At 52.7% G+C, this 14,799-nt stretch overlaps 5 protein-coding genes across 5 annotated transcripts; 2 read left to right on the top strand and 3 right to left on the bottom strand.

The window, feature by feature from the left end:
- Positions 1–507: 507 nt before the first annotated feature.
- On the top strand, positions 508–3,520 carry Z520_00502 (uncharacterized protein; the record flags this gene model as incomplete). Its single annotated transcript, XM_016771023.1, has 4 exons — positions 508–595; positions 651–780; positions 842–1,018; positions 1,072–3,520. The coding sequence occupies 4 exons, from the start codon at positions 508–510 to the stop codon at positions 3,518–3,520; spliced, it is 2,844 nt and encodes a 947-aa protein (XP_016637933.1).
- Positions 3,521–3,672: 152 nt separating this feature from the next.
- Z520_00501 (uncharacterized protein) lies at positions 3,673–4,500 on the bottom strand (the record flags this gene model as incomplete). The annotated part of the gene is made up of 1 exon (XM_016771022.1): positions 3,673–4,500. The coding sequence occupies one exon, from the start codon at positions 4,498–4,500 to the stop codon at positions 3,673–3,675; it is 828 nt and encodes a 275-aa protein (XP_016637932.1).
- A 1,206-nt stretch (positions 4,501–5,706) lies between these two features.
- On the top strand, positions 5,707–9,525 carry Z520_00500 (uncharacterized protein; the record flags this gene model as incomplete). The annotated part of the gene is made up of 1 exon (XM_016771021.1): positions 5,707–9,525. One exon carries the CDS (start codon positions 5,707–5,709, stop codon positions 9,523–9,525), a length of 3,819 nt encoding a protein of 1,272 aa, XP_016637931.1.
- A 682-nt stretch (positions 9,526–10,207) lies between these two features.
- On the bottom strand, positions 10,208–11,372 carry Z520_00499 (uncharacterized protein; the record flags this gene model as incomplete). Its single annotated transcript, XM_016771020.1, has 2 exons — positions 10,208–11,145; positions 11,264–11,372. The coding sequence occupies 2 exons, from the start codon at positions 11,370–11,372 to the stop codon at positions 10,208–10,210; spliced, it is 1,047 nt and encodes a 348-aa protein (XP_016637930.1).
- Positions 11,373–13,309: 1,937 nt separating this feature from the next.
- Z520_00498 (uncharacterized protein) lies at positions 13,310–14,200 on the bottom strand (the record flags this gene model as incomplete). The annotated part of the gene is made up of 1 exon (XM_016771019.1): positions 13,310–14,200. The coding sequence occupies one exon, from the start codon at positions 14,198–14,200 to the stop codon at positions 13,310–13,312; it is 891 nt and encodes a 296-aa protein (XP_016637929.1).
- Positions 14,201–14,799: the final 599 nt, after the last annotated feature.

The raw sequence follows: 14,799 nt of genomic DNA, 5'->3' as shown, positions 1-14,799 counted from the left end.
AGCCCCGACCTTTGTTTCACGGTTCAGCTCTGCAAGGTACCAAACGCATGTTGACTCATCGCCGTGTCCCGGCGTACGTTCACCGGTGGCAGTGCAGATAAGTCCTTTGTGAGCACAAATCGATCAATTGGTCAGAATCAGCAAGGGGTTATTAGGCGGACGACTCAGTGGGGTGGCAGATGTGGCTTGTACTCGGTACACATCATTGTACTCGCGTGCGCTGTACGGCGTACCACTACTCCTCTCAACTATACCACCTGCTCCTATAAGGTCAATTCACTGTATATCTGAGAACGTGAGTTGCAGAGGGTGACATACCTTGGAGCTGGTGATATGTATTTCAATGTTGAATTGAGCTCGCAGTGAAGGCTTCAAATTGAGAAGCACTGGCACGTCGGATCCCATCTTGGCGTTGACATTCTTCATCCAAGGCCAAGAACTGATCCCACCGCTTTTTTGCCTGGAGCGATATCAACGACCTCATTGTGAGCGAGACATCGGTGCATCATGGCTCTATTCACGCGAAATGTGCTTCTGTGCCTCTTTCTGGGCTTGATTTTGTTCACCCTTCAGGCCCAGGCATTTGGTGCTGGCAGTACGTGACCTAGAGAGATATCCGCTAAGAATACCCTTACTGACACTTGGAACAGATATTGCCTCTATCTCCGCCGTAGAGGGGAAGAATTGGCGCCATGGCGATATTGAAGACGTCTTGAAGACTGTGGCGTGTATCCGCCATCACAAATGGAACTCGATGATGATCAAACGTGTATACTTCGGGTATGCCCGCCCCCGTACTCGGTCTGACGTGAAGTACGCAGGGCTAACCACCCGTTTCTAGGAACTGGCTCCGCGACTACTCCCAGGCTATGGATACTGGAGCTTTGAAGAAAGCACAACCTGAGACCATTCGCATCTTGGTCTGGCTGCTATCGTTCCTCGGGTTCGGTTATGCAACAGCCGAGTTCGAGGTCACTTCTGAGCGATTAGGGGTGTATCGACCTGAAGAGCACATCGAGTATATTATTCCCTTCATTATTACCGCCAACAAAACGCTAACAGAATCGTCAGCAACCCCAAAGACTACAATGACAACGAGGACGCTCGAAAGTACGATGTCCGCCTCCGGGCCCCTGTCCGGGACATTGAATTACAAGTCGACATGGAGACTGGTATGAAGAACTATATCGCCAATGGGAAAGGTGACTGGGCTACCAGCGCGGCTTTCGTCAAGTACAGCTTTGAACGCAGCATCCACCATGGTCGTCTCTATACCAATGGCAATGGGTTCTTTAAAGGGAAAGACGAAGATCTTGCTGAGGCTCTAAGATGCCTCGGACAAGGCTTGCACACACTAGAAGACTTTGGTGCCCACACAAACTATGTCGAGCTTGCACTTCGAGAAATGGGCTTCCACAATGTGTTCCCCCATGTTGGTACAGCCACCGCCATCAACCTGCGTGGAAAGCATGTTTTCCCCCTCGTCACAGGCACTTTCGGGATGGTTGATTTCTATCACTCGGTTCTTGGAGAGGCAACTGACCATTTCACACAGAGTGAAGTTAACGAGATGGACAACGCTCTCGGCACTGCCCAGCAAGCCGCACAGTCATCAAATCCCTTGATGACATTGGTCAAACTTCTCTCTAAGGTCCCAGGAACCAAAGGTCTCTGTGATGAGGCCGAGCAGCTGCAGGCAAGCGCCCAAGCCCAAGCACGTTCCAATCAACAAGAAGGGTATGGAGTGCAAGGGGCATACCGCGGAGTAGAGAGCTATGGAGAGTCTTCAAGGGGAGTAGATGACTGGGAGGGTAACCGGGCAAGTCATCCAAGCTATTCATCGCAGCCTCAGGCGTATGATGCAAATTCTTGGACCCAACAATCTGAGACCGGTTATCAGCCGCGTTGGGAACAGAATCCGCCTCAATACCAACAGCAATCGCAGTGGCACGATCAAGGCGTATCGCAAAGCTTTAACAATCCAGCACCTCCTCAACAGCAGCCTCAGTGGCACGATCAAGGTGTGACCCAAATGTATAATATACATGACCAATACGGCGGTACACATCAGGGTTGGCAGCAGCCATCGATGGAGCCATGGCAACAGCAACCACAGCATCCGGACCCTCATGCTTCACAGCCCGTGCAATCAGCTGTTCCACCACAAGTGCCCACCCACTCGTCACAATCTGGTGCGCCCGCTTCAAATGCCCTCGAAGGCCTTCCAAACTTTGACCCAGCGAAGACAATCGCTCAGATCTATCCGATCCTTGCATTCCGCGACAAAGTTGTACGAACAATCAGTGGTATCATTGAAAAGATTCCAGGTTTAGAGGCGCTTGTCGATCGTATCACCGAGACTTTGACAGTGTTTATCCTTTCACTTTTGGCACCTTTTGTACGACCAATTCTCAACGTAATTTCGAAGGCCCTACAAACGGGAAGTGAGGGTGTCCTGGATTCGTCCGCAAAGCATCAATACGAAGTCTGGACGGATCCACACTCCACGGATCCTACACATTCGATGCTTAGCAAGGACCATTTCAGCAACTTGCTGAATGAACCAGCGGGCAATGTTGCGGCCGAGATTCTTAAATTCATCGCTCCACGGGTTCTGTATGCTTGGGAACACCCTGATGTCCCGGTGCAGCAGGTCATGCGCGACATCGAAATTATATTCCATCATCCGGCCATCAGAGACGAAGGTGTGGAAGTCCACCGGAATATGTTCGCTTCAGTAAAAAGATGGGTGGATGGCTTACCTGACAGGGGACACAGCCTCGAGACCGTGTTGAGTTCAGACGGGGTGCGAGCAGGCAAAAATCACAAAGCCGGCGTCAATCCGCACATTCAGCATTCTTCTCCAAGCACAAGCGCAGCGCATCAGGCAAGTTCTGGTCCATTGGGAGGACTTGCGAGTTTCATTCCAGGCCAGCACCATGACGGCGGCGGCGGCGGCCGCCAGTCGTCCTCAAACTCTGGAGCATTTGGCGGATTAGCGAACCTGATCCCTGGCGGGCACCAGAGTAGCAGTCATGGGAGCAACCCGCTTGGTATGGTCGGTGACGTTCTCGGAAACTTTACGGGTCATAAACCAGCGCAGCAACACCACGGGGGAGGTGGTGGTCTGAGCAATATGCTGAGCATGGCCGATAAATTGCCCCTTCCCGGCTCATTCAGCAAATACACCAAATTCATGGGCGGCTTCCCTGGAAGTGGGGCACGCGGTCTGGACGAGCAGGACCTTGGATCAAGTGGCAGTGAATTAGGGGGATCAAAAGAACTGCATGAGGCTGCGTTGCTGGGAGACCGCTCAAGCACTGGTAACAGATCGCCCAGCCCCAGGCCCATGCAGCCCCCTGCTGGATATGAGCAATACGGCCGAGAAGGCGTTGGTGGTCAGGGATATGGTCAAGAAGGACAAGACTATCAATATCAGACTTCCTATCAGGATCCGTACCAGAGTCAAGGTCAGTATCCTGGTGGAGGCGAGGGCGCGGGCTACTATGGAGGACGTTGACGAAAGGATGCGATCCAGAATCTACGAGAGAACTGCGTGGGCCATACATATACAGTGTTACGAGTGACGCTCACGTCTCAAGGAGAGTACCCGAGTCATAGATTATCAATGGATTTTTATGAGCCCGCTCAGGAGAAGCAAGGCAGCAAGAGTCACAACTTGTCAAACCCGCCGTGTCTTCCTAGACCACCGGCAAATCGAGCAGCACCTGCGATACTCTCCGACTGCAATACCTTGACCCCGTGGTCATACTCGTTCCTCATTGCATCTTCAAAGCTCTCAGCACCATATGCCGCATAGTAGCAAGAGTTCCGGTCAGCGTTCATGCACGCATTAGGAAACCTCAGCAGCAACTCTGCGATTTTCGTGGCTTCTTCAAGCGCCTTGCCCTTGGGAACGACCCTATTCGCAAGACCCATGGACAGAGCTTCCTGCGCCGAAACTGGTCGGCCAGTGAGAATCATGTCCAATGCCCGTCCCAAGCCAACAATAGCTTGCAAGCGGACTGTTCCGCCGTCTATCAAGGGCACGCCCCAGCGGCGACAGTAGACGCCAAATATTGCGTCCTCTTCCACCACCCTCATGTCAGCCAAAAGGCTCAGCTCAAGGCCGCCGGCAACGGCGTGGCCCGCCACTGCGGCGACAACGGGTTTCTTCACCTGCAACCTTGACGGACCCATTGGACCGCAGTTGCGATTTTGGACTGGTTGCAGATGATCTCTATCCAGCGGGTCTAGAGTGGCTGGATCTTGCTTGGATTGTGCCGTCAGGTCGACAAGGTCCGCGCCGGCGCAAAAGGCCCCCTCGGAGCCGGCAAGAATAGCGACTTTCTGCGAGGTGTCCTCTTCGAAATCAATGAAGGCAGAGTACAGTGCGCGGGCGGTGGACGGATTGACAGCATTGCGGCGGTGGGGGCGAGTGATTGTGATGGTAGTGATTCCAGATGGGGTTTTGGAGACGGCAATGGGGGATTCGTTCATTGTTGCTGGGGGATGGATAGCGATAATACGCAGAAGTCATGGAAAAGAAAGCACAATGACGGGAATAAGGCGATTGGTTGCTCTTTGTTTGTTTTTCCAGGAGAGCTGAGTGTTCGACGAGCCGATGCGGCGTGCAGGATCCTTACTCAGGTAGCCTTGCGAGGTGCAGGGCTCGATGCGTGGGGAGGTTTCTAGTTCCGAGGCTCACAAGGCTGCCAAGTGGTGGTGGCTTACTACCGCTCGAAGCTCAATCTTACCATCTAACAAGGATGCCGAATCAGACTCTGGAGTAAATTATTATTCGTACAGGCGGGCTGTGAGATTTGCCAGGGCTTGCACAGATGTTTCACGTTTTCTCCAGGTGCTGAATTGCAGGTATGCAGCTGAAGGAGAGCTGCACGGCGTCTCGCCTGTCTGTCGCTTGTCGCTACGAAATGCTGTATCTGCCACCACTCGATCAAAAGGAATCATCTGCTGCGCCACGAGTGCGTGGTTGCGTTGGTGCAGTGGAAGGGCCAGGTTCCAAAACCTGATGGCCAACAATATGGCTGTTTGGGTATTTGCCATGCGCAACCGATGTGGGCACCCACTGGGCACCCACTGGGCACCCGGGCGCCAAAGCGGGCCGCCTAGACTAGGGGTGGAATAGGCGTCGCACCGCTGCTTGGGCGCGGGCTGTAGCACCTGGACTGATTGGCTGTCGAGGCCCGTTGCCCCCTTTGGGAGCCTCTGTGCGTTTGACGGTGCGCCAGCCACGACGTCACTGGCGTTTGCACGGCAATGAAGGCATACGATTCTCACACGCTCTATCGAGATCTTCGTGCCTTGCCTTCGATCGACAGAACACGTACTCTCCAAGCCCTTTTATCCAACTTTTTGATCTCTTTGCTTTCCTTAATGTTGATCTTTGTTTCATTCTCCATCTCATACAACGACCTTCATTAATTCCCCCCTCTCGCTTTGTCTCTGCCCTTGTTTCGAGCCCCTGGAAGCACAGTCTCTTTCACCAGAACCGCGCCAGTCTAATAACCGCTTGTCACTGACGTGCCTTGCGGCACCTTTTCCCATCCCAAACGAGTACGCAGGTCGTCAGCAAGAGAACCAGTCATGCCACTACCAATCCTCTGACCACGAGCCTTGACGATACAATACCTCTCTACGCAGAAATAAGAAGATTTCCACAAGAGAATCAAGCATAATACAAAAATGTCGACTGTGAACGATACACTTATCATCGGTGGGAATAGCACCGCAGCTGAGCAGAAAAATGGCCAAAGCGCCGGTCAATTCGCTGCTTCCCTGGTCACTGCCATAGCGGTGTTCGGCATCCAAGTCGGATTGTTTCTTCTCATCAAGGACCGCTTCGCCAGAATATACCAACCCCGGACATACCTTGTTCCAGAAAGAGAAAGAACCAATCCATCGCCTCCAGGCTGGTGGAAATGGATCAAGCCTGTAACCAGTACCTCCAACTCGGAATTTGTCCAAAAGTGTGGCCTGGACGCCTACTTCTTTCTGAGATATCTGAGGACGCTGCTTAGGATCTTTGTCCCCGCCGCCTTGGTCATCCTGCCGATTCTTATCCCTATCAACCTGATTGACGGTCGTGGGGCACAATTTGCTCTTGGGAAGAACGAAAACGCAAGTAATGTCACGGGCCTTGACCAGCTTGCTTGGGGGAACGTCGCTCCAAATCACACTGGACGGTATTGGGCTCACTGGCTCTTGGCCCTGGGACTGATTGTCTGGATATGCTACGTGTCTTTTGACGAACTCCGCAACTACATCCGGATGCGGCAGGCTTACTTGACATCTCCCCAGCATCGTCTGCGTGCCTCTGCTACCACAGTCCTAGTGAGCTCGATCCCTCAGAAGTGGTGCAATGTCGAGGCCCTCGATGGCCTCTACGACGTTTTCCCCGGCGGGCTTAGAAACATCTGGATCAACAGAAATTTCGACGAGCTGAGTGACAAGATCAAAAAGCGCGATAAGCTCGCTCAAACCCTAGAGGCAGCCGAGACCGAGCTCATCAAGAAATGTTTCAAAAAGCACGAAGAGAATATTGCCAAAGCAGAGAAGGAGGCAGGCAAGAAACTCAGCAAAGAGGAAAAGAAGCTGCGAGCAACCATTAGAAATGAAGCCGGTGATCGTGCAGCCCATGGCCACGGCACTACAACTGGTAACCCTCATCAGGTTGAGCATAATCTTCGCGATGTCATTCATGGTCACCAGGCTGGCTCTCCCTCGGAGTCAAGCGATGATGAGGAACAAGAAAACCCTCAGCCTCAACGGGACATGTACAATATCCCCATAATTGGTCAAGGCATATCTGCGGTCACTCACGGTTTGGACAAGGTCGGCAAAGGAATTCTGGGAGGCATTCGTGGAGTCAATAAAGGAGTCAATGGCACCATGGACACCACCAATGGCTTCGTGGCGGCTGATGCTGAACGGAAGGAAATGGGCCGAAGTTCTCACGACGAAAACGACGAAGCAAGTCCAGCGACACCCAAGAACCACAGGAGTTTTGGACAGCCCCGGACAACAGGTGCCAAAGATGCATCTGCAAAGAATGAAAGCTCGGTTGGTGACCAGGGAAGGTCAATGGAACAGTCGCCTCGCGAACGACCAGGAAGCCCAATCTCTCAGGGTAGTACAATGGGGGGTGAAAAGGCTCGACCGGAGAAGCAGTTGTCCAGATTCGAGAAGTTCAAAAAAGCCATCGGTCTCGGCTCAGAGGAAAAAGAACCCGTCGAGTACCCATCTGCATTTGAATGGGGCTTTGAGCACGACCCCGACGACGCAGTCTGGCGACGTTATCTCAGCGAGAAAGATCGCGACACCATGAGACTACCGATATTCGGCTGGCAATGGATGCCCTCGCTGCCTCTGATGGGCGAAAAAGTTGACACGATTCGATACTGCCGGAAGGAGGTTGCTAGGCTCAATGTTGAAATAGAGGATGATCAAGCACATCCTGAACGGTTTCCACTAATGAATTCCGCCTTTGTCCAGTTCAATCATCAGGTGGCGGCACACATGGCGTGTCAAGCTGTCAGTCACCATCTGCCCAAGCAGATGGCTCCACGCTTGGTCGAGATCGATCCCAACGACGTCATTTGGGACAACATGTCAATCCCATGGTGGTCAGCATACATCAGGACAGGTGGGGTTGTGGTCATTGTGGTTGGTATGATCATCCTCTGGGCCATCCCCATCGCCTTTACGTCGGCTCTTTCTCAGCTCGATACTGCTGCCAAGGCGTACAGCTGGCTTCACTGGGTCCTCAAAATTCCTGCTTGGATCCGGAGTATCCTCCAGGGTGTGTTGCCAGCAACCTTGCTTGGCCTGCTGCTATTTCTGCTCCCTCTGATTCTCCGTTTCCTGGTACGGTGTCAGGGCACTCCCTCTGGGATGCTGGTGGAGCTTTCGGTTCAACGCTACTACTTTTGCTTCCTGTTCGTCCAGTTGTTCTTGGTCGTATCAATTGCCTCAGCCTTGACCCAATTCTTCGCGCTTTTTACAAGCGTAGACGGCTGGACAAATGTCCCAAGTCTCCTGGGTACCAACATCCCTAAGGCCAGCAACTATTTCTTCTCATACATGCTCCTCCAAGCCTTGTCAGTGAGCGCTGGAGCGCTGCTGCAAGTGGGGTCACTCATCGGGTGGTTCATCCTTGCTCCTCTGTTTGACAATACAGCCCGGGCCAAATTCACACGACAGACCCAATTGCAAAACATCCAGTGGGGAACATTCTTCCCCGTGTACACCAATCTGGCTTGCATCGGTTTGATCTATTCGGTTATCTCGCCCCTGATCCTTCTTTTCAACATCGTCACCTTCTCACTATTTTGGTTTGTTTACCGGTACAATACTCTTTACGTCAACCGCTTCACCCGCGACACCGGTGGCCTCTTGTACCCCAACGCCATCAACTTCACCTTCGTAGGTGTGTATGTGATGGAGATTGCTCTGATCGGCATGTTCTTCTTGGTCAGAGATCAACACGGGAACGTCTCCTGCACGGGGCAAGCAATCGGGATGATTATTCTTCTTATCATCACCGCCGGCTATCAATGGCTGCTCAACAATGCGTTCAGTCCGTTGTTCAGGTATCTCCCTATTACTCTCGAAGATGACGCGGTACGGCGAGATGAGGAGTTTGCCCGGGCAATGCAAAAGAAACAAGGACTCATTGAGGATGAGAATGAAAATGAGGCTCTTGAAGAGCAACTGGAGCGTAACGAGCGACAGTCAACGGAAGAAGACCGCCAACAACATGAAATCGAGCTCCAAGAGATTGAAAAGGATAGACAGGAAAGGCTCACCAGGCAGAAGTCTCAGAAGTTGCCAGACCTTGAGCCATACGAATTTCAGAATCCAGAGATTGCCATGAACCTGGATCAAGAAAGCAAAGGCGTTCGAATGATGAAAGCAGCAGCCCAGAAGACAGCCGACCGGACCAAAGGCCTTGTGCCACGGACCATTTCACAAAGAGGCCACCGCAGGTCCTGGGCCGACAGGGGCGACCGCAGCAACCGACGAGCATCGAACTTTGGCGAGTGGGAGAGTCCTTCGCAAAGTAGGAGTCTATCGCGGGCCCGTGGGGCGTCCAGGCATCAGAAAAATCTTCTGCAGCAGCCTAAGGAAGTTTTTGACAAGCTCAACAGTTTCAACCCGGTAACGGGAACTGAAAAGGACGTCGAAGCACAACGCGCGGCGCGGAACCAACTTGCCGATGCTCTCTTTGGAGGAGTCAATGACGAACTGGAGGATCTGACACCCGAAGAACGCGATAAGCTCGTGCAGAGGGCTTTCCAACACAGTGCGCTCCGGGCCAGAAGGCCGGTCATCTGGATTCCGCGGGACGAACTCGGCGTTAGTGACGACGAGGTGCACCGGATGGGCCGCTTCAGCAGTCATCTCTGGGTCAGCAATGTTCGACAAGGCCTCGATTCCAAAGGCCGCTGTGTTTACAGTGGCGCCCCACCTGATTTCAGCGAGGTGGATGTGATTCAGCTCTAAAAGATGCGTTGCACTGGAGCAATATACATGATGAAGTCGGGCGCATGGTGCAAAGCAAATTGCCAATCTTAGCGAGGCGTTCTGTTAATGAAGCATTGAAGCGAAGATTAATGATGTAGTACTCCGAGATGATCAGACTGCATGGGTCCCTGCCACGCGAGAGTTTGATGTCCCATAGAGCTTCCGACGATACCAGTCGTCATGCCATGTAACGATTAGCGTGAAATAAAATCATCAAATGATAAAAGATTTGTGGGTTTTCTCCCTCGAGCTGTAGTTGAAGCGTATGGGGAAGTCGACCAGGCTGATGAGCATGTATACTGCGTTCGCTCACATGTGCTCTCTCCCTCACACAAAAGAGTACGGGGGGTCCATATACTATTGCTACTTGGACTCAGGAAGGGACTTTTTGGACGCCCCTTATATAGGTGTGTGCATATTTACTATTCACACACCATTTTGGGCCTACTTCTTCTCAAACCAAACGGCATACCTGGGAGTCTCAAGGAACATAAAAAATGACCAAAAGGTTGGCGCTTCAAAGAGGGAGGGGAGGGGAGGCAAGAAGGGGGTCCAAAGCCGTGGATATGCGTGTATTTTCCAGTGTGTTACCCAATTGATTCAAGCATACATGGCTAAAAAAAAGCAACATAACCCTTTTTTCGTGGCTTCTGTTTTTTCTTCATGCAGCACTCAGCGAAGTCAGGATGGGACAGCTACCGTTGGTGGCTGTATTGCACACGTTGACTCTCCCCAGGCCCTTGAATTTAGGCCCCGTGGGTCCGCTCACGTACTTGATCTGTCCCAGCAGGTCGACCTGGCCCGGGGTGTTGATGGGCAGTTGCAAATCACCCCAGATGCCGTTGAAATTCAACCATCCCGTAGGGTCGATGCCGTTATAGGCGGTGAATTGTTGCGTCGAGTTGTCGAATTGGTAGAAGAACGCGTTGTCCAGGGGATCCCAGAAAATGCCCCGACTGGTCTGGTCGGTCACGGGGGGGATGGGCAGGCCGGTGCCCAGGTTGAGACCGGTGATGTTGAGCGGATGGGGGCCCGGAATAGCGTAGTTTGCGTGGGTGCCGTTGGCGCTGTACACGATCGGTCGCGACCCGTTGTTGAACTTTTGGACCGTGCTGAATGTGAACGCCTGACCCGACGAGTGCTGGCTGTACCACATGGCTTGAGGAGTCGAGTTCTGAAACCGCACCATCACGTGTTCCCAGTCGCCGACGTGGTCGCCCAGCTCGAGGACGGGGAGTCCAAAGATCCAGTCGCCGCGGTTGTATGCGTAGAAGAAGAAGAAAAACGCGTCGAGGATGTTGTTGGGTTTGCTCACGGTCACGACGGCGGTGGCCGTTGTGTTGCCGGGTAAAGAGCCATTGGCGTTGGGTTTCGCGCCGTTGAACCACGAAGGCAGGGCACGGATGCCTTGGTCGGAAGTCAGAGTGACGTTGCTACCGTTGCTCCCGAAGGTATCGAGGCTGTTGAGATTGGCCAAGGTCAAAGGGGCGGGCGTAGAGATATTTCGTCCGGCGAAATCCTCAGGATGAGTGTTCGCCACTTGTGCGGCGATGGAACTGGGAAGGTATGCTTCCGTGGAATCGAGAAACACCACCGGAGCTGTGGTCAGAACACTACATCAGCTTGTTCTCGTAGCAAGATTCCTATCGGCTTCTTTCTGCAGCTCCGAGAAAGTCAAGGAGTAAGAGAGCAAATGCAGAGAGTCAAAGATTCATACCGAACTGACGAACAAACGCTGGAACAGTTGCTCTTTTCTCGAGTCGGATGGCTGCCACTGAGGCAGCGACCAAAGAGAAAAACACCAAGTGGCCTTGCGAGACACGCATTTTGATCTGTTGCCAACTGCGACGTTGGGAAGTGTCTTGAGAGGAACAGTGCGAGAGCGCACTTGTCAGGTTTATGAGACGAGACAGGGGCGCTCAGAAAGCTTCAAGTCGTCACAAACCTGGGCACTTACGTCTGCAAATCCATTTCGAGATCTGACAACCAAATATGGTGTATCTGCATCGGGCTAGTGCTCATTGCCAGTCATCGAATGAGGCATAATTGAAGGCTGATACTCGGTATCCGGGCCAAGCCTGCATGCATGGGTGCGTTACAGGTACAAGGCTAAGCCTGGAGTAAGTATGAGCTAGACAGAGAGCATGCGTCGTCTCGACAAAGCCATGCGCACACGTAAGTGATCGAGAGGGTGGAGGTGGGCGTCTTGATGACAGTGGGGGCAATTGTCTGAGAAACCACCAATCACTGCAGGCAGAAAACAGTGTGACAACCGGAATCTCATCTCCTGCAGGTGAGCAATACTAATATTCCAGAAAATCAAGCCTGATGCTTATGACCTGACTCGACGGAGCCCGAAAAGAGCCTCAGGCCGGGGCTCGTGCGAGGTCCTGATAAAGCTGACTGCACAGAGACGAAAACCGCAGGACAAAGATGTTCAACTTCTGATTATTATTGCCTCAATCGAAGACGTCAATCGGAACAAGAGGACAGTGAGCTATGAGTGGGAGGCAGAGTTGGCTTTCGTTCGATGCCAAATAGTTAGGCTGAGGTGCTGACTTCGGAACCCTTCCGCGGATGCGACTGGGGCATACATCGTGTGCACAGTGCATCGTACTGTTGATGACGGAGGTGAAACGTCCACTCATTGGCCCTGGGTGTACCGTAGCAGCTCGCGACATGAACAGGGACTCGGGTGGATTCAGGTGAGGCAGCTTGGTAGAACAGTCCAAGATGACGAGAGAGCTCCAGTTGCAGTCAGAAGAGTTGCATGGACAGTGATCACAAGACGTGCCTGTTTTGTCCGCTGCAAGAATGTTTCTGTTCACACTCTGGCATGGGCTGCTTTGACACAAAGGCACCTCGAGAGAGAGAGAGAGAGAGGAAAACAGAGCAGTGGGTGAGGACCAGAGCAGGAGAAGTCGCAAAAGTACCTGCCAAGTGCCAAGCTCCACGTGACCGGCGAGACGAGTGAGGTCGCTTCAGCATTGGACAAGAAAACACCAGCGAAGCCTCATTGATGTTGGAATACTGGAAAAGAGGAGCTGTCTCCGAGAAAAATGTTGGATTTATCATATGGCATAGAGATATACGATAGAGGACTTCTACGCATATCCTCCATGCCCAAATCGAATCATCTGACTTGATCGATATTGATGCCCCGTGTGCCAGCTTTTACACCCGACCTATCTAATGCCCTTCCCTTGCTGATCAGCCATATTTATATCCGAATTCTCCAGAGCCAGCATAGTCGCTTGACGTACCTCCTTTTTGGCGTCTTCGTCCACTTGAGTTGTCGCCTTCTGGCCTTCCTGACTCGTGAGGGCTTTCCATGACCTTCCCGTGTGTTCCCCGAGCCTCCAGGGTCGATGTCTAATCCCAGATAATTAATGCCGATTCGGTGATTCCGGGGTCTGGGAATTGCTGGAGAGGTCCGTCGTCGACTCGGATACATAGCAAAAGTCGAGCCTTATTGTCCATTTCACTTCCTTGCAGACACCATTCTCATTCCTTCCTCCTAGTCCGCCTCCCACGGTGTCTCCTGGTAGACGAGCGCTGCTGTTTGTGCGCTCAAGTATGCTGTTCGACAAACTTGTTGTCTGTACCGACAATCGACTCGTGTGCTCGAACGCGCGGGCAACCACAGCTATGGTGGAGGTGGTCGGATTCCGTTGTTGACGAAGGAACAACCTTGTCTCATAGACACTTCTTCTAGGCCAATCTATTCGCTTTTTATAGAACCAATCTTTGGCTCCGAGGTATCTCAGTCGCCGACCATGCCTCGAACCCTCTCGATCCGGCTCACAGCCTTCTCTAACCGTTCTAACCTCTTTCTCTTCTCAACATCCCTCTGCTCCAACACTTTCACCCTCTCTTCTAGCTTCGCTCGAGCTTTCCTTTCATTTGCGACCATTTCGTTTGCCTGGCCAAACAATTGTGCTGTGAGCTCTTCTAGTTCGGTTTGAGTCTGTGACAAGGAGGATTCGGCACGGATGCGGAGGGTACGCTCTTCTTCGAGGGAGGATTGCAATGACAACAGGCTCACAGTCGATTGGTTGTTGTCCAAGGTTGAGGAAGACGAGAGGATGGGAGTCGAATTACTAGATATCGCTCCAACTCCCAGGAAGGGGGTTTTAGGCGGAGACAGTGTGGCATTGCTGAAGAGTGCGGCGCTGTTCTGCGGAAATGTGCCTGTTGCTGGAGTCAAGGGGTTCTGTCCCACGACACTATTGTTTGCATCTCTCTTCCGTCCTGGCAGGAATGCGCTAATGCTTGCCAGCCTCGACTGCTGCTGCTGCTGCTGCGGTGGCGTTTGGCCTGGTGTTGTGGTCGAGCCTGTGCCTTCCCCCGGTGGGATACTCAGCCTCGCGTATGATCTTGCCTGTTGCTGCTGTTGCTGCGACTTGGAGTATGCATCGCGCAGGTATTGGATTTCGTCCTCGTAGTCCGCTAGCTTGTCTACCGCCGCGGCGGCTTTGGAGTTTAAGAGCCGTACCTGCGCTTCAAGATCTCGGATGCGGCGCTTGGCTTCGGAGGTTTCAGCGGCTTCAGGAGCGGATTCGGACGGCGAGTGCAGAAAAAAGCCGCATTGCGGACATGTGTGATCCGGGGAGGAGTGATGCGAAGCTGCGGATGCCGCAAACGAAGGGTCCATGGGTATGGTGTTCAGAAGGATCGAGGTGGCCATGAGACATTCTTAGACTATTCGAGGGAGAACGTGAAGACTGAACCAAGGGGACGGTCATAGGGGCCTCATTTGGTGACGACCGGCCAAGGCAATGAGATATTGAATGCGAAGAAAAAAATAGGCGCCGGTGAACAGCCAGCTGAAGCGATGTTTGGCTGCGTTTGGGCGCCCGCGTCCGTGAACACGAAGGAGGAACGGACCACTCGCAGGCTATGCAACGACAAAGGGCCAACACTAGACAACTGCGCCACCAATGAACAGGAATTCGAACAAGTTCAATGGTCAAATGTACGGATTTCCATAGCTCCGAAAAGGTACGGAGCACGGAGGACGTTGAACAAAGAGTACCAAGTATATTCGACGCACATGGCGCGTTTCAGCAGCTTGTCAAGAGCGAAGTGACGTGCCAGGTTGGGAGGTTCGGTGGATTCGGGAATGCAGTCGCTCCACCATATTTCATCACGTGACAGGCGACTAGAGCATCACGTGGACTGGACACTGGCGGAGGATGGAGGCTGGATGGAGGCTGGATGGAGGCTGGGTGGAGGCCATGCCCTATCACACTA

This window comes from Fonsecaea multimorphosa (genome assembly GCF_000836435.1).
Source record: "Fonsecaea multimorphosa CBS 102226 unplaced genomic scaffold supercont1.1, whole genome shotgun sequence".
Classification (NCBI taxonomy): Eukaryota; Fungi; Ascomycota; class Eurotiomycetes; order Chaetothyriales; family Herpotrichiellaceae; genus Fonsecaea; species Fonsecaea multimorphosa.
The sequence above is the reverse complement of the archived record's forward strand: the minus strand, read 5'-3'. Positions and strand labels throughout refer to the sequence as shown.